The sequence below is a fragment of the Notolepis coatsorum genome, assembly GCF_963971535.1.
Source record: "Notolepis coatsorum genome assembly, chromosome: 16".
In the NCBI taxonomy this organism is placed as follows: Eukaryota; Metazoa; Chordata; class Actinopteri; order Aulopiformes; family Paralepididae; genus Notolepis; species Notolepis coatsorum.
The window spans coordinates 88,809,181-88,828,786 of NC_140180.1; the positions used below are offsets into that span (position 1 = coordinate 88,809,181).

Sequence of the window (19,606 nt, forward strand, 5' to 3'; positions counted from 1 at the left end):
TCACCCTATCCTCTGTCATCTTTCCTCTAGCTGCTAGGGAGAAAGGACTTTGGGTGGTGGAGGTAGAGGGAGGATGTGTGGTGGGCTCACTGGGACACATTGGTGGCTGACCTCAGCTTGACGATCTATAAAAAGTTTTTAGATTGTAGTATTTGTAGTAGGGGTGGACGGTATAAACGGTATACGGTATAAACGGTATGAATTTGCTCTACGGTATGGATTTTGCCTATACCGTGTAACCGGTAGTGCAGCTCTAAAATAGCAATGACGTCATGTAACCACAGCGCGACTATTTCACTCGCATTTGCCCCTAAAAATAGATAGAATTAGTCATAGATAATAGATATGTGCGAACTGGAAAAAGTTATTTAGGAGGCTTCGCGCAGTGGGCGTGCCAGCCCCTCCCGCACGCATGTAAACACGGGTCTACTAGATACCCCCTACTCAGTAGTCTAGTGGGACGGGACGTCTCCCTGAGCTAACGTTAGCTTAGCTACCGTTACAAAATGACCCAGTCAACTATTCACTTTTAGTTTAATACATGATGAGGCATTGTCTAACCGAACGGTATCTAGTCGGCCAGCTACCGATAGCTCCTGACATCAACAAACGCTCCATCAAGTCTAGTATAGAGTAGACGTGTATGATAGCTCCGTTAGCCGTTAGCTCACGTTAACGCAAGTTGGTTCACCGTTCAAAACGAAATGTCCCATTGAACTAAATAATTCACTGAGGCGTTGTATTAACGTTATATATCCGGCTAGCAGTAGCTACAGATAGCTCCTGATATCAATGTCTTATAACACTGATTCGATGCGTATTCGAGCTGAGGGCTTGTGAATGTGATTTAACGTTATACCAATACTAGGGCCCAGCTGCAGCGCCGGTGAATCCTGGCCGTAGCTCGAGGCTACTCGAGTATAGGTCCAGCTGCAGCTCCGGAGAATACTGGCCGTAGCTGGAGGCTACTAATGTACACACAGACAGTGGAGCTTGTTGCGTGGTGGCGATGTCTCGCAGATAATACAAGTACAAGTCTAATTATATAATATATATATTTTATATAAAAAAAAAAAGAAAATTATATAAAATTAAAAAAAATTTTTTTATCAAAAACGATGATACCGTGATATATACCGTTACCGTCTATGCTTCAAATTATACCGTGATATAAATTTTAGACCATACCGTCCACCCCTAATTTGTAGCTAAACAATTATTTTGTTTATTAGCCTATTTGTAATAATTCGTTATTAGCCTAGGAAACTCTGTATCTTGGCTTACCGGCTGCAGTGGACGTGGATGCAGATGGACCACTGCGCGCAAGGCAGTCGAATACGGCGCATTTCTGCAAACTAATATAGTGTTTTGCAAACAAATGTTGATAGATTGCTCGTATTGCCACCCTTACTGGCAAATGTTTTGTTGCACTTGTGAACGCTTCGCTCTATCCGCCATCACGACTCAGTCCATGCAGAGCTGTCTGTGTCTGTGTGCAGCGCGCGTCAGCACGGAGACAGCGCTGAGATGCTTCCAGCTGCAGCACATCAGGTGTGCGGGGCTTGTATGTGCGGGGCTTGTAAGCGCTGCGGTCTGACGTGCTGCAGCTGCATACTATTGACAGCGCTTTCATTAAGGAGTACCCGTATGTATGTGTAGCGCGACTCGCGAGGAGTGTGTGTAATAATGACTCGCTGCGACTCGCTTCTCGTGCAGAGACAGAGAGAGGAGAGATCGTTCGCAACTTTTAAATAATAATAATAATAATAATAATAATAATAATAATAATAATTTCTCTAGAGTATCGATAGCAGTACCGAGGACGTCGGAGCTTATAAATACTCCGGTATTTTCTAATATAGTACCGGTTCCCGTTTAAAACCGGGGTCCGGGGGGCATCCCTATGTGTAGTACACTGTACTTAAATAAATAACTTATTTGGAACTTGTGTTTGCTATTTTATTGAAATAATGTTTTTAAGTTGCAGGAAATTACAGCGAATGGCTTTCTTTATTGCAAATGTTTCTGTCTTCCGGACGGACGGATCCCTAGCTGAGACTCAGCACTATCATGTTTGAAAATCCTGGCCCTGACACACGTCACTTTGGACTGGTCTCAGGTCAGCACTTGGATCAATACAGGCTCCCTGAACAGCAAAAGTCCTACCTGCAGGCAGTTCCCTGAAGCGCAGGTACTCCATGGACCTGGTGGTGACCAGGGGTTTCTGGGGGTAGTAGAGCACGTGGGCCAGGGTGTCCATGCGCACGTGGAAGTTGGTGATGTACACCCCCATGGCTTGTTTCCCCATAGCAGACTGGTAGGTGTTCCTGGGAGACTGCAGCAGGGGAGAGAGGCTTCCGTCAGTCACGGTGACACCAGGGGGTGGGTTTATCCGTGAGCATTCAAGAAAAATGTATTGTTCATTATGGCGAGCAGCACACAGAGGACATTTTTCTTCTCGTCGACAACACAACAGACGGCGATCAGAACGAGCACCACTAAAAAGGAGTCTGATGAAACAGTTAAAAACAAGATGCGAGGGGTAATGTAGTGAATAGATCTGGCTCATGCACACATTCAGTTTTTTTGCAGACAGGTGCATAGGAGAAAATGTCTCCAGGCAAGAAAAGAGAAGAACTCCTGCACTCTGTCCTTTTAGTTGTAATGAAGTTAATTGCAAGTGCAAGTGCAAGCCCCCCCCCCCCCCCCCCCCCCCCAGGGCAGGAGATCAAAAGAGGTGTGGAACGCGAGGGGTTAAAAACTCAGCCCTAGGGTTAACGCTGTCATTTTATGCTACTGAATCCTGAAACCCAGGCTTTGGAACCTGAAAACTAAATGTCCACGCACGCAGTGTTACAATTTGCAATGGGAAATACTAAGTAAATACTAACACTTGTCCAGTGCTTTCTGAGTTACATGACAGTTGTTGTGCAGTGTTGCCCCCCCCTGACAAAACAAGCAACTACAATTTAAAAATGTCTAAGTATCCCTTTAATAGTATCTAGTTGTGGTTGGGGTAGGCGGTGATGGAGGCTTAAATAGTACCTGGTTGTGAAGGGGATGATGGAGGCTTAAATAGTACCTGGTTGTGAAGGGGATGATGGAGGCTTAAATAGTACCTGGTTGTGAAGGGGATGATGGAGGCTTAAATAGTACCTGGTTGTGATCGGGGAAGGGGATGACAGAGGCTTTAACAGTACCTGGTTGTGATCGGGGAAGGGGATGATGGAGGCTTTAACAGTACCTGGTTGTGATCGGGGAAGGGGATGATGGAGGCTTAAATAGTACCTGGTTGTGAGGGGGATGATGGAGGCTTTAACAGTACCTGGTTGTAATCGGGGAAGGGGATGACAGAGGCTTTAACAGTACCTGGTTGTGATCGGGGAAGGGGATGATGGAGGCTTTAACAGTACCTGGTTGTGATCGGGGAAGGGGATGATGGAGGCGCAGACCCCCAGGATCATGGAGGGGTGGATCTCACAGTGGGTGTAGGTGGAGCAATAGGCCACGCCCTTCTCCTGCAGGTCATCAGGTGTCATGGCCAACATCACGGTCTCCTCCTCCAGGGTGTCTATGTATTCTACCACTCCACTCGCCACCAGATCCTGCCAACTGGACAACAGCAAACAGAAAGCTCATGGTAATAAGATAAGATAAGATAAGATATTCCTTTATTGATCCCCTTGGGGAAATTCAGGCATCATAGCAGCATGGGGGGGAGGGGTACAGGTAGTAAAACAACACAGTATACAGGTAGTAAAAGACAACACAGGCAGTGTAAACAATTGATTAATTAATGAATAAGGATAGTAATAGGCATGTATAATATAATATATACATATCACTGACACTGGGGCGCAGGACACAGGAAGGTCAAAGATGACCAGTGGTCTCATTACACTGGGTCTCAGGGCGAGGCTACAGTTTTGGGTCATGGGCCGAAAATATTAAGAATCCCTGGCGTATAAAGAGAGTGAGACATACAGGACAAAGGAGAAAGAGAAAGAAAGTCCAGCAAAAAGTCTATTGGCCATGATGTCTAACCAACACCTGCTTTTCGATCGTTTGTGTTACGCCACAAAATGGTAAATACGTCCATAACAGCATCTTCCAAGTTTTGGGGGATGTTTTCCTAAGTAAGAATATCCATGGTCGGTTGAATGAAAGGCTTATTCATGTTTAGGTTCCTCGGCCGACCCACCTGTAGTTGTTATACTCTCTCTCTTTGAGCTGGTCGATGTGTCTCCTCTTCAGAAGCAGCTTCTGTTTCTCTACGATCAGCAGGGGGCGACAGATCCTGCCCGCGTCCGTGTAGATCCTGATCTCTCGCTCACGGATGTCCCTGATCATCGACACCTAGGATCATTAAGACATATATGATTATTCAACCCTAGCGATACAACTTCACACTGCAATGCTGTAATTAGTGTCTGCTAGCGGTTGCATTACAGATTGAGTAATCGCCGCCTGCAGTAAGTCAATGTGTTTCCCCTCAGTTGCAACTGCATTACACTGTCCAGTAAGGCGTATGCATACACATATATTATCATATATTAGTGATGAAATGTGGAAAACGTTTTAGCATTAGGCCATATACTATATTGATATGAAAACACAGTTACCTCCGACACGATGATGTCCATCTGTCTCCTCAGCTTCCTCAGGGTGTTCATCAGCTGTTCAGGGTCTTTATGGATGCCCACCCAGCAGCCGTTCACAAAGATCTTCGTGGCACTAGAAGGAAGAGGAAAACATACGTACATATCAGACAGGGCCACTGCTGGTCTATTAGTCTTCAGATCAAACTGTCTGATTCAATGAGACCGAAACATTTCTCAATGAAATAAACATAAGAAAAACAATAAAATAAATGAAATGGTTTGCAAATGTTGTTAAAGTGCAGATTGTACCATAAATAAAACTACTTAGCGGTACAAATACTAGAATAGGATCTAGCAGAAATACACGGATCACACACAAGATACCATCATTCTAAAGTAAAGTAGAAATACAGCCTGGTGGTTGCATGCCTCCCGTCAAACAGTAGCCAGTGGGAATGACACGGTTCATGAGATATGAAAGGGGAAAGTGTAGGGAGTGGGGCAAACATAGACCAGTGTGAGCGAATGTACCCACTGATGCGACCCGCGAGTCCGTACGACAAACGGTTCAAGCTACGCAAAGGGGGAGGGGCTTACGCATTGGGCGTGGTTAACCTAGTAGTCTGTACTGAATTCATTGACACCTCCCATTAGTCTTTACAACAAACAATTTGTGAGATATGAAAGGGTTCTTGAGATAAGTTCACGGGAGGTCACAGTCAAAATCTTTTCAATTCATCCTTGAGTCAAAGTGGACTTTTGTGCCAATTTTTTTTGTTCCCTCAAGGCGTCCCTGAGATAACGTGTTCAAAAAAATGGGACAGACGAATGGAAGAAAACACAATGCCTCCAGTCATGGCTGTGCCGCACAGAGACAAGTGTGGTTAATTAGAATTCATTATATGTTTCTCATTATAGTGATAGAAAGAGTGAAGTATGTGCTATTACACTTCTGTCAGGGAAAATTTAAAAAGACAGTGCTGCCATCTGCTGGAAACAGACAATATAGGTCCTATTAGTAGAGGCTGCATAAACACATGCATCTACAGACAACATTTTATAAATGTTTTCTCTGTTTGAATAAGGTCATTAAGACAAGTGTTGCTGGGGCGGCTGGGTGGCGCAGCGGACTAAGCGCTCGTCACCACCGCAAGAGACACAATTGGCGGTGTCAGCGGGAGGGAAGCCGGTGGGGTGTGTATCCTGGTCGTTGTAAACAGCGACTCCTACTGGTCGGTCAGGGAGCCTGCACAGCGAGGGAGGGAAATGGTGAAGGTAGTGTGACCTCCCACACGTTACACTTCACCAATGAGAGTCCGTGAAAAGAGGCTGCTGGCTGTCTCCTATGTATCGGAGGAAGCATCTGATAAGACTTCAGGGCTCCCTAGACCGACCAGTGGGGGGCACATGCGCGCAACGACCAGGAAGGGGAGGGGGGAATTGGCATAATGACTAAATTGGGATGGGAGGAAAATACAGAAAAACAGGAGGAGAAAAAGTGCATCAAAAAAATTAAAAAGTCTTGCTGGACACTGACCCCAGATCAACACTCCCACTCTGGGAAGCTGCATGAATATGGACCCAGATTTGAAAGCTTCTAGTCTTCTAATCTAGTCTAGCGTATACTGACTTAGTAGTACCCTCTTGATTTATGACAGCATTTCAGTGGTAATTCACTACTTGAAATACTATAATATGTGAATGATGTTTTTTATTTTACGGTCTTGTTTACAGACAAATCAAAAAACACCTGTGTGGACTGGCAAAAAAAAATAATGAATATAGAAAATCACAAATGTACATATACAAGGCAAGCTCACACACACAACATCCAAAATCAACGACCGAAAAAAAGGAATAGGCTGAAGCACACTTATTTTTGCCTATCCTTTACAAATTCTTAAAAACTAAATATATTTTAATATAAGAAAGAAAAACTTTAAATATGCTGCAAGATATAAAGAAAATGTTTTAAGAAAAAAATTTTTTTGATGTTTTACTCAAAACTGTACTCTTGAATTATTTTATCCTTTAAGGCTTTTTTAAATCTCCCCTGAGAAGTACACAACTTCAACCTGTCACTAAGGCTATTCCATCATTTAACTCCCAAAATTAAAACACATCTAGCTTTTACATTAGTTCTTACCTTTTTACATGTTTTAAGAATACACAACCCTCTTAAATTATACTTTCCTTCTCTTGGTTGAAAGAGACATTGAATACAAACTGGTAGGCTTTTACTCTTAGCACGAAAAATTATTTCCAAGGTTTTTATGTACACCATATCTACAAATCTTTATGTGCAGGACTTTATGAATAATGGATTTGTCGATTAAAGGGAACTAGCTTTGTTTATTATTCTAATATGGATATGTGGATATTAATGCCACGTGTGACTCACTCTGAGATGGCGGCTGGTGAGATTTCCTCCAGGTTCTCCATGCTCCACTCCTCCAAGAACTCCAGGATGGGAGAAGGCTGCGATCCCACAGAGATGTAGGCCATCAGGGCCAGGTTCTTCACCAGACCGACAGCGTGACCCTGGGGAAGAAGTTTATTATGTTTATGTTTATTAAGATCCCCATTAGTCATCATCAACGTGTTGACTATTCTTCCTGGGGTCCTCACAGATATACACATACAAATATGAAACATTTAAAAACAGTATAAATCAGACATATATCACATACATAATCAATAGAAAATAAAACAAAAAGGTCATAGGTGAATCCATTTTACCATACCTTAAAAAAAAAGAAAAAAAAAAACCCACACAAAGTAAACAGAAGAAGTTTGGATAACATGGCTGCAGCTACACCCATGCATGACACATTCTTTTTTGTGTTGTTTTTTTTCCGAATTTTCTCCCATCCCACCGTTAGTCGTTATGCCAATTCCCAACTCCCTTCCTGGTTGTTGCGCACTCCCCCCTACTGTTGGTCCGGGAGGCCGGAGACTGTCACATGCTTTCCTCTGACACATGTGCAGTCAGCCGGCAGCCAGACTGGCAGCTCAGATTCTCAGTGTAACGTGTGGAAGGTCACACTACCTCCCTCCAGATCCTACCTTCGCTGAGCAGGCGCCCCGACCGAACTGTAGGAGTATTTTTCTGTTTACAACGCCCAGGACCCACCCATCAGTTTTCCCACCCTCTAATACTGCCAATTGTATTAGTACGGACGACCAGCCAAACTGAAAACAATGTGGAGAGCTGGATTCGAACACGCGAACCCAGCGTCTCCACATTGGTGGCGAGTGCCTTGCCCACTACACCACCTAGCCGCCCCTGCATGACATATTGATTTCCTTCCGGATTATGGCTCCTTTAAGTAATTTCTTTTAACTGTCCTTGTTTTCCGTCCGTATGATATGTAATGGGATCCTATTCCTATATGTTATGGCTCTATACATTGCAGTTTTCTTTAGAGCATTGGTTCTAGGCAGAGGTAGGGTAAAGAGACTACTTGAAGCATGTCTGGTATTATGGTCATGTCCATCATTGGTGGATAAAAGCATAGAATACAATTGGTTTACCTAAGGTACAAATGTTCTTTAAAAACCGAATCGTGAAAAAAGTAGAGGAGATAGAGTGCATGGAGAACGGTGTCATAGAACAGGTGACAAGAGCCCACTGACTGGTGCCTGTTCCAAGGAAAAATGGAAAAGTGTGCATCTGCGTGGACTTGAAGAGGTTAAATGAAGCTGTAAGGAGAGAGAGGTACATCCTTCCTACTGCAGAGGAAATCACTGCAAAACTGAGTGTTGCAACCATGTTTCCATCGTTGGATGCAGCCTCAGGGTTTTGACAGATACCTCTACACCCAGAAAGAAGCAAGTTAACCACCTTCATAACACCTTTTGGGAGATACTGTTTCAAATGTCTCCAATTTTGGAATCACAAGCGCTCCGGAGATTTTCCGATGGAAAATGGCTGAAACTCTAAACGGCCTGGAAGGAACAGCCGTTTACATGGATGATATACTGGTGTATGGACTCACACTCCAGAACAGCATGACCAGCGCCGTAGCAAGGTGTTGGAGAGGGTTGAGTCAGCCGGCTTGAAGTTGAACAGAGATAAGTGTGTTTTCAGAAAAGAACAAGTTAATTTCCTGGGCCAAGTGATCGACAAATCAGGCGTGAGGCCTGATCTTGAAAAGGTCAGAGCAATCCGTGAGCTCCCACTGCCACAGAATGTGCAGGAGCTGAAACGTGTCCTGGGCATGTTCAATTACATCCAAACCTGTCAACAGTGGGACAGCCACTGTATGAAATATTGAGATCAAAAACTGTTTGGACTTGGGATCCCGCACAGCAGGAGGCGTTCCAGGGCATCAAGGACATTCTGTCCACCTCTCCGGTCCTGACATTCTACGATGTGAATCGACCTACTGCCGTTTCAGCCGACGCCAGCAGTTATGGCATAGGCGGCGTACTGCTGCAGCTGCATGACGGGGATTGGAAACCGGTGGCATACTGTTCACGTCGTCTATCTGAGGCTAAAACGAGATACGCCCAGATCGAAAAGGAATTTCTTGCAAGTGTCTGGGCCAGGGAGGTGCACAGGACTTTAGAGGGGCAGGTGCTCAAAGGGTGAAAATGGCACTAGGCCTTTTTTATGCTTTTTGGGGGGTTTTGGTGATCAAATATTGAACTATAATAATCAGTGCAGGAGCTCACTTATCCTTGAAAGACACTTTTATCACTGACTTAAAAGGCCCATACATCTCCATAAATGTTCAGGGGGGAGGGAATAAATGCTTACCCTACAGACCCCAAGAAGTGCTGTATATTCTGTATTGTTTAATATAAATGCATTTTTTATTCCAATCCCGATTTGTATTTGAGATTCCCAAATCCCATCGGACTTGACTTCTTCGTGTCCCTCAGTGAGTGTAATACCAGCATTCAACTGTATGCGCCACAGCGCCACACAGATGTTGGAAGCCGGTATTGCACTGGGAAGTGATGAGTGCCTCAAATAGTTTTGACTTCATGAGTTGACTGTATTGTTTATTATTTGTTATTAGCATAATTGTACAAACCGAACATATTTGTATATACAGTATTTCGTTTTTGGTGTAAAGTGGATCTACAAGCACATTTTCTTTTTAAATTGGCATAAAAAGGTCACTTTTTTTTTTAATGAGGCACAAAAGGGCAGGTGCTCAAGCACCCTTTGGGCTCTATGTGTGCCTGGGCCTGCGAGAGGTTTGAAAAATGCCTGATTGGCCTAGAAAACTTGGTTACCGATCACAAGCCTTTAGTGCCACTCATGAACAAAAAGGACTTGGACAATGTGCCGACACCCTCTCACGAAGTCCACTACTGTGTATGGGACAGGAGACTGACACTCACTCAGATGTGCAGTGTTACATTGCAGCCATTGTGGATAATATGCCTGCTGCTAACCCACATATGCTAGACAAGGGCAGCTACAGCAGCTGACAGTAAGCTACAGATGGTGCTGCAGTATATCAAGTTCAGGTGGCCAGAGGATGTCAGTTTCAGTAATGTACCAACAACAGTCTGAGAGTATTTTCCCATCAAAGGTGAACGGTCTGAATACACTGGAATTGTTACAAGAGGAAGCCGTATGATAATTCCGGATGTTTTGAAAGCAGATATGCTAGACAGGATACATGATGGACACCAGGGTCTGACAAAATGCAGAGAGCGGGCTCACACATCTTATATCCACCATTATGAATAAAAGGATGTCCATCATCATATGAATCAACTATTTCGCCAGAAATTAGCGTTCCATAGAGTGTTTGTAATTGTGAAGTGCCTGCCAGTAGCTCTCTCCCATTTCTCTCTCTCTCTCTCTAAATACATTTTCTGGATGTACTGAAAGACTGAAACATAATGAATTCCAATTGTTCTATTGCATTCCGTTGATGCTGTGAACAAGCATTTCATTCGGCAATGAAATCATTTGAGCACCTGGTCCTAGATTACCTAAAAACCGCCATATCATCTCAACTAGACCCATATCAATTCGCCTACCGTGCCAACAGGTCAGTAGAGGACGCCATTAGCCTAGTACTCCACCACACACTCCTACACCTAGAAACCCCCAACACATAAGCACGCATCCTGTTTATCGACTTTAGTTCAGCCTTTAACACCATCTCCCCCAATAAAGGCAACTGAGGAAGTACAGGGTCAAACGCCACCTGCTGGTCCAATTCTATACCGCCTTCATACAAAGCATACTCACCTCTTCAATCACAGTCTGGTACGGTTCTGCACAAAAACTCTCCATTCAAAAACGTCAGCGCATCATCAACAAGGCCTCCAAAATCATAGGATGTGACCTTCCCTCCCTGGACTCCATCTTCACCTCCCGCACAACCACCCGCGCCAGAAAAATTGCTAAGGACCCCTCACACCCAGCACACCCCCTGTTTCAGCCCCTGCCCTCAGGTAGGCGCTTCAAGTCCATCTTTTCAAAAACCACCCGCTTCAAGGACAGCTTCATCCCAACCGCCATTCGGACCCTGAACTCCCTTGGCCCCCCTCTCCCCCTCCCACCCCTACACTAACCAAGCTCCTAACCGATGGACTAGATTCTTCTGTGTGTTTATGTTGTGCTGTGTCGTGCTGTGCTGTATTTATGTATTTATTGTGTCATGTTGTGCCGTATCATGTATTTATTTGTATCTATGTTCCAGTTTCATGTATTGTAGAGCTATTACACTCTGTACCGATCAAGAATACCACCAACCTGGTTGTGTGGCAATAAAGAAATCTTGTATCTTGTATTGCATTCAATTACTCCATATGTGAACCAATCTCAAACCCTGCCCTCTTTTCTTGAACTCAGCGCATCCATCTCCCCCATCCATCCATCCTGTATACCTCGGGGGTCTCAGCAGGACACACCATGCCCCACAGCGTGTTGTGGAGCTGCCTGGGCTTGGCCAGCTTGCCGTCTCTGCCGATGGGGGAGTTGAGACGTCGGAGGTGGGACAGGGTGGAGGCGAAGGTCAGGCGGTTCAACACCTGCAGACGGAAGGAGAGAAGAAACGTCTGTCAGTATGTAAAATAACACAAACACTCACTACTATGGTGCTGGCAGACTTTTACATCGCAGCGACATCACCAATTGGTGGGCTCCGATTTCCAGCTTTAGGAGAGAGTGGTGCACATTCAAATACTGACAAATACTGACTGGACTGTCCTGGGGCAGTCTTCAAACTTCACCTGAGACACTCCGGCCCGGGCCTGGTGAGCCTTCTTCACGTCGCCCCAGTTCCCCGTGGCCAGAGAGTACTTCAGCCCGTCAGAGATGATGCGGGTCTTGATGGCCAGCTCCAGGTTGAAGTCCTTCCCTCTGTCGATGAACTTCTGGGCGTAGATCCTGATCTCTTTCAGCAGGTTCTTGAACATGCTAAAGATTTATTTATTTTTTTAAAGGAGTGTTGGATTATTTTCTGTTGTAAAATAAAAAGAGAATAGCATTGAAAAGAGAAGTCGTTCACTGTTGTGACGTGATCATGTGAAGCCTCACCCCCTGAAGAGGAAAGCCAGCAGTGGCCCAGCCAGATCCAACCTCTTGTTGCCATAGTGATCCCTGTCATCCAGCTCTCTTCTGCCCAGGGCGGCCAATAGGAGTCTGTGCACCATGTACCTGGACACGCCCACAATAACATGTCAGGGAAAACACACTCTTCAATGGGGAATAGTGACTAAAAAGACATCTTGATTCGGAGATGACCATGAATCATAGAATGCAAGAATATAACTGTAGAAAACATGGCACACAGCTTTCTTCACTAACAGAATATAAAACAAACTAAATTAATGTGATATATCCTAATACTACAGTATTAAGAAAAGGAACCTACACGCTTGTTTTAATAACATAGCAACATTGAAGGTTGATCCTTACCTTAAGAAGTAGCATATTAACATACATGGCTGTTGAATGTTGATCCTTACCCTAGGAAGTAGTATACTAACATACATAGCTGTTGAATGTTGATCCTTACCCTAAGAAGTAGGCCTTTTTGGTCTCACAGAAGTCACTGACTCCCACGTGGGGCAGCACCTCCTTCTGCAGCACCTCCTTGGCGTATTTGATCCTCCTCTCCTTGGTGACGCCGGGCTTCGCTCCTCTGGATCCGATGAAGTTCAGAGCCACGTTCTGCTCCTGGATGACAAAGGCCTCGTCCAGCGAGGGCTTCACCTGAGGCCCAGAGGGTCACAGACCGTGGGTTAAACGGATGCACTTCAGACGTTTTCATTTGCATGTTCTTGGTATCTGATTCTAGGGACATCTATGGATCTCAGGGAATGTATTCCCAGTGTCAGAAATACAGTGTCTGTTACTAGGCTTGAGTAAATTGTAATGAACCAAATGAGAATATCAATTCAATTTTTTTTTTATAAAAAGAATTTGACTGAATAACACCATCCTAAAATTGACCAGACCTGATCGAAAGATCTAAGCAAATGAATAAAAGGAAGATGATTAAACAGAAGGTTTTGTAGATACAGTACTGAATTCTGCCATCCGGACACATGCAATTTGAAATACGATTATAGAATATAAAATATCAGGCCTAAAATGGTTATGCGATTAAAATGCGATTAATTAATTACAAATCCTGTAATTAATTAGATAAATTTTTTTTATCGCCTGACAGCACTAACTTTAATATATTCTATGTAAATTGTCTTTTGAGGATTTGAAAAAAATACTATATCTATGGAAAAGGTATGGAAAAAAGTAACTTGTAGTACAATTAGTGCGTCTTTTAGTACAGGTGGCAGAAAAGAAAATCAAACCTCCTTGAACCCTTACACCCACTGTCAAACTTCACCCCTGAGCTACACCAATACTGGCCTTCAGTGCATCAGCCTGTGCAACATTACAGTCGTTAATTTCTGAGAACTGCTGAATTTTTTTGGGGGGGGAGCAACGTTTACCATCTCCATCATCTCAGGATCATCAAAGTCATAGATGATGTGTTCCAGGATGTCTCTGTCGGACACGAAGCCCAGCGCGCGGAACACGATGATGATGGGCACTTCCTGTCTGATGTAGGGCAGCGTGGAGACGATCCTCTGTCCGATGGCACTCTTCTTCACCCCCTGGGAGACACGAGGACAGCACACGTCAATCAATCAATCAAGACAACGCTATTGACCATATTCACACGGTGGCCATTTTGCTCTTATGTCCATGCTCGGTTGGGATTCCTTTCCAGAGAACAGGGCGGAAAGGAATCCCAACCGGATTCAAAATGGCCGCCATGTGAATATGGTAAATTATGTTAGGGCTCTATGGGTATATTCTTTCCAAGGAACACCACTATTTATTAACTATGATTATAGTTAGGGTTAATTTTAACATTCGCCTAGCGGTTATGTTTAAGACATGAAGTTAGGGTTAAGGTTAGAAGAAAACTTAAAAGGTTTTCTGAAAATGTAAAATTACAACACTTGTAATTTGTAGTACGTACACATTTTCAATACAATACGTAAATATATTACTTATGGCTATACCATAACCTACATTATCAGGGATGGGCATGAGTAATATTTTCCAAGATAGAGTACTTGCATTAATTTCTATACTGAATTAAAAGTAATCGAGTAGGGGAGCTCCAGTAGCTCACCACGTACCGCGAGTGCTATTTCAGCGCCGTGGACAACCGCGCTCGCGCGGATCTGGGGCTGAGCGCGTTCGAATCCCGGACGGCAGCCGTGCCTTTCCCAGAGTGTCTTTCCCCCCCATCTGAACCCTTTCAGCCTGCTTCTGTCGGTCGAACTTGACCAAGTATGAATGCGAAGAAAAAGCGATAAACGCTAAAAGAACCAGGTGACTGGTCAAAGTTTAAAAAAAAAAAAAAAAAGTAACCGAGTAACGAGTTATGCAAATATATTTTTGGCAGCAATAACAATGCACAGCGATGCTTAATGCTTATTATCAGTCAGTTACCATTTGTAATAATTACATGACCACCACTCTGTCTGCAGAGGGTCTCTCCACTCATGGAAATGCAGATTTTGTTTGGGTCCATGTAACGTTAAATTAAAACAGTTAGCTAGCCACAACTCCAGCATGTCTGTATCAATAGTCTATGAGCGCTATGCAAAGTGGGTGACAATTTGAAAATGCACCAACATGAACCACTGTTTTTATCTGTTTTAGTCATCTGTATTCCAATGCAACAAACGTTTTGCGCCAACAACGTTACTCCTCTCCAACTCAGGCTTCCACTGCCGTCTTCCTGCAACAACTCACACCTTGCAGGATTTCAGAGTGAAGTTTCTGTTTCAGTGGCAAAAACAAGCACTTTCAGTGGATGTACTTGGTAACAAAATTAAACAAATAAAAATGCAGTTCCTGCAAAAACCATTCCAGTTCAATTGAAACGGCGAGTAATCGATTACTCATGCCCATTCCTAGTACATTATGTACCTTTTTCCCTGTGGTCGATTAGTACTTTATTTATGTATGTTTTAAGTAACTGGCGGTGTAAGCCAGTGAAAGCGCTCACCTGTCCTCCCCTGGCCATCATGCTGACCCAGATGGAGCTGGTGGGACGGGAGGAGTTCTCCAGGCAGGAGCGACACTCCCCCGTGTAGGCGTACTTAGAGTCCTTCTTAGCGAATACGTACACCGTGTTGGTGGCCATCTTCTCTTGGGCAATCAAGACCTGGAAAAAACAATATGCAGAAAGTTATCAATCTTATATCATAACACTGAACATAACCAGCGCAAGTAACAGACAGTAATTAACCCCCGTCCTCAGGTCAATTATTCCATTCAAACACGGTATATATTTCTGTTCAACTTTGTATAATAATCCCAGAGGATAAATGATTAGCAGGCTATGAAACATAAAAAAGTGAATCCTTGTTTTGTAACTTCAGCAATTAAATGTTTATAACTTATTTTGAAAATATACTGAAGATATTAGATACAATATACCATTGGCTTCCCAGAATCTCCATATCAGGCAAGTAAGTGAAGTAACCACCACAGCCTATCAGACAAGTAACCACCACAGCCTATCAGACAAGTAACCACCACAGCCTATCAGTAAGTAACCACCACAGCCTATCAGACAAGTAACCACCACAGCCTATCAGGCAGGTAACCACCACAGCCTATCAGTAAGTAACCACCACAGCCTATCAGGTGAGTAACCACCACAGCCTATCAGACAAGTAACCACCACAGCCTATCAGACAAGTAACCACCACAGCCTATCAGACAAGTAACCACCACAGCCTATCAGGCAGGTAACCACCACAGGCCTATCAGACAAGTAACCACCACAGCCTATCAGACAAGTAACCACCACAGGCCTATCAGGCAGGTAACCACCACAGCCTATCAGACAAGTAACCACCACAGGCCTATCAGGCAGGTAACCACCACAGCCTATCAGACAAGTAACCACCACAGCCTATCAGACAAGTAACCACCACAGCCTATCAGACAAGTAACCACCACAGCCTATCAGACAAGTAACCACCACAGGCCTATCAGGCAGGTAACCACCACAGCCTATCAGACAAGTAACCACCACAGCCTATCAGGCAGGTAACCACGACCACAGCCTATCAGGTGAGTAACCACCACAGCCTATCAGGTGAGTAACCACCACAGCCTATCAGACAAGTAACCACCACAGCCTATCAGGCACGTCAAACATCCCAAGCCCGCCGTTCCTTTACCTTCTCTGAGCCGTTGATGATGAAGTATCCGCCGGGGTCCAGCGGGCACTCGTTGAGCTCACAGAGATCACGATCAGTCAGGCCACTGAGCAGGCAGTACGTGGAGCGAAGCATGATGGGAATTTTACCGATGAAGGTCTTCTGGTGTTGGGTCTGCAGCTGATCCTCTCCTTCCTTGATGATGGTCTTGGTGATGTCCACATACAGAGGGGCCGAGTACCTGGAGAGAACCAGTGGTTGTTTACTTCCGCATCGGTGACCAAACCCTTTAGTTTTAATTACTGTTTAAATGTACGATTACGGAGCAACTGGAAATTCACAGTTAACTGTAGAATAAATGGAAACAGGTCCAATACGAAAACAACCAGGTGAGAACAGCTTTACGGTCACTTCTTATTAACATCAGCTTCAACAAAACATCTCAAAATGTACTAGCATAGCAAGGTTAATAAGAAAAGGCAACTCACGTGAGGTTCCGGAGTCTGGCTTCGTTGGGCATCATGGGAGACGGAGCACCGTCTCTCTCCCAGTGGGTGGGCTTTGACAGGTAGATCTGTTCAAACTTCAGCAGATAGCGTGGCTGTGGAGAGGCGCAAAGATGGAAAAGGTTATCTATGATAGTTTAAAGCAGGATTACAAGTGGTACACAGGAAGACATCTAAAAAAAATTAAGTTGTAGCAACATGCCGTGAATCCTTACTGCATTTATATAGTATAAACTAGTACATACCAACAAAGGACATTCTATTATAATGAATGAATGAATCATTGCATTTATATAATCTTACAGTGTTGAGAAATTGCTTCCTCCACTACCAATGTGTAGCACCCAAACATTGGGCCATGTGGGCTCAATGGCTGCCATACACTGTCACCAGGCACACAACACACTACACAATGGCTGCAAGGCTCAGGAGACAAGGATTGATACCAGCCAATTAAGGGAAGCGATGATTAGGTGGCCATTTGATGTCAGAAACCTGATTAGGAATTTGACCAGGAACCCCTCTTTGCGATAGGTGTCCTGGTTTAACGTCTCATCCGAAGGATAGCACTCCCAACTGTACCCTGTCCTTGTCACTGTGACAGGGGCCTTGAAGTTGTTACTGCCAAGTCCAGAGGGCGGGGTGCTCCCTGCTGGACACCACCACCACCACCACCACCACCACTTTCCAACAACGGCCTGACCGGGGCTCGAAACAGCAGTCTTCCAATCATGAGCCCCGGAGCTGCCGGATATTATCCATACACCTTTGCGTCATCTTTCAAGTTCACATACCTTTCACACATTGCCTAATCACAAGTATATTAATGTTATTTTTCTATTTAGTTCTCAAAACGAACCTAACTGTCAAGTGGTTGAAAAAACGAATCCTAAGAGTGCGCTGCAGTGCACACACAAGCCATAAAAGTTTGACAACCACAAGCACAAACCCACAGGCAAAGACAGAGACACCTTTCTCATATCTGGCTGAAAAGGTTTAAGAAACAACACATTGTGCTATAAAGTCTCTCTCTCCTCACCGGATCCTCCACCTCCCCAGAGGTGTGCTGGGCCTCAGCCTGCAGGTCGATGGGAGGGGCGTCCTCCACGATCCTCTGCACAGACATCTGGATGAACTCATCGAAGGAGTCCAGCTGCTGTCGCACCAGGCCCTTCTCGTCAAAGTAGGAGCTAACAGGGGGGATGCAATGCTTGTTTAGTCAAAGAAGAATTTGTCAAGGAAAAGCATATTTCCTTTGTAGGAATAACCACCATTCAAATGGTACAAAGTAGGGCAAAAAAAGTGTGTGTCACGTGGATCTGCATTGTGGACTTTTAACCCTTTCACTGCCGCACTACCAAACGGTTAACCCTTTCACTGCGACAATATACAGAATGTTAACCGTTTCACTGCCACACTACAGAAGGTTAACCCTTTACTATGACACTACCGACGGTATTTTATCAGTTTGGGTACACTACTTGATCTACTGACCACTGGTATTCTGTATATGAGAAACAATGAATGACACACCTCAAGAAAAGGTTTCTAAGATGTCATAGATTGAGTCTTAGAATAGTTGATTAATCAGTCAGTTTGGTCTTAGTTGACCAAGACTTCACTAGTTGATTACTAGTCTATTTTTATGTTTTTCCACCATGCGGAGGAAGATATTTTCTTTGCTTGCATGTGTGAAACATAATTTTCTGATCTATCGATTAAATTAGCCAACTACGACCATTCGTCTAATTTCTTTAGTCGAGGATAGCCCGCCTAGAGTTTTAAATATTTGGCTACAGTTTTGAGAGTTGATAATAAAAGATGGTCTACTTTTAAATAATACATAGTCGACATTGTGTCAATGCTCAGGAGGAGATATAGGCATCATCGTCATCTTACCTGATGACAATCCAACAGGCCTCCTGCCACAGATCTGGGGTGATTTCATCTTCGTCCTCATCGTATTGAATATCTGTAAATAAGATATAATATGAGGCATTCAAAAACAACGTACTGATAAGTACTTTTGATCTTGCACTCAGTACTGTCTAATGTCTATCTGTATGTCATGTATGTCATAATGTTATGATGAATTGAAAATGGGGGACCCTGATGTAAACAAGACGAAAGTCTTTCTCTGGTCTGCATCCCCTTAACAATTGTGTATTGAGCCGTACTGTATTGTACCCATTCTGCAATCTGTTAATACAATTTTCAATCAATCAATTAGATTAGTCTGCCTGCGTCGGAGGTACTGACATTTGGCTAACTAAATAGCTATAGCTAGTTAGCTTCAAACGCCTCTTAGCTCCAATAGCTAGTTAGCTACACTTCGAGCCAGACCAATACAGTGGCGCCATTAAAACGTTGGCCAAGTGAACGTTAGCTGGCTAGCATTAGCAAACCGGTATGTTATATATTCTACGCTTTCAGAACGACTTAGCTTTTAATCATCACACAAATCAAACAAGCACCTACCCTCATCTTGGTCATACATGGCCTCAATCTTGCCGGTCGCGTAATAGACCAAAATAAGAAAGAATACTGGTCAACAAGTCGGTGTTGTAGCTCAACGCCGTCCGACATTGAACACACTGCAAAAAAATGAACACAAAAACCACGTGACGTCACTTCTTCTTCTTCTTCAATGGGTTTAATGGCGGGTCGCGACCACATACCGCCACCTACTGTCCATCCCAGCAAACAATAAAGAACGTGACTTCCTGTATGGTTATTTTCTTTGGTAAACAATACATTATTATTTTTTATAAGATTTCACGATATTGATCTCACAGAAATCCTACAAATAACTGTCTCCAAAAC

At 44.0% G+C, this 19,606-nt stretch overlaps 1 protein-coding gene across 1 annotated transcript in view; it reads right to left on the reverse strand.

The window, feature by feature from the left end:
* The window catches only part of polr2b (RNA polymerase II subunit B), a 40,944-nt gene that overhangs the window by 20,957 nt on the left and 381 nt on the right, over positions 1-19,606 (reverse strand). Inside the window, exons 2-17 of the mRNA XM_084331535.1 lie at positions 19,262-19,377; positions 18,683-18,755; positions 17,823-17,973; positions 16,766-16,878; positions 16,299-16,518; positions 15,113-15,271; positions 13,536-13,700; positions 12,596-12,792; positions 12,115-12,234; positions 11,808-11,994; positions 11,463-11,606; positions 7,003-7,142; positions 4,623-4,734; positions 4,202-4,356; positions 3,414-3,612; positions 2,167-2,335 (exon numbers count right to left, since the gene is read on the reverse strand). Of these exons, the coding sequence (XP_084187661.1) occupies positions 2,167-2,335; positions 3,414-3,612; positions 4,202-4,356; positions 4,623-4,734; positions 7,003-7,142; positions 11,463-11,606; positions 11,808-11,994; positions 12,115-12,234; positions 12,596-12,792; positions 13,536-13,700; positions 15,113-15,271; positions 16,299-16,518; positions 16,766-16,878; positions 17,823-17,973; positions 18,683-18,755; positions 19,262-19,280 (2,323 nt within the window). The 5' untranslated portion in view covers positions 19,281-19,377. The remainder of the gene's footprint in view (positions 1-2,166; positions 2,336-3,413; positions 3,613-4,201; positions 4,357-4,622; positions 4,735-7,002; positions 7,143-11,462; positions 11,607-11,807; positions 11,995-12,114; positions 12,235-12,595; positions 12,793-13,535; positions 13,701-15,112; positions 15,272-16,298; positions 16,519-16,765; positions 16,879-17,822; positions 17,974-18,682; positions 18,756-19,261; positions 19,378-19,606) is intronic.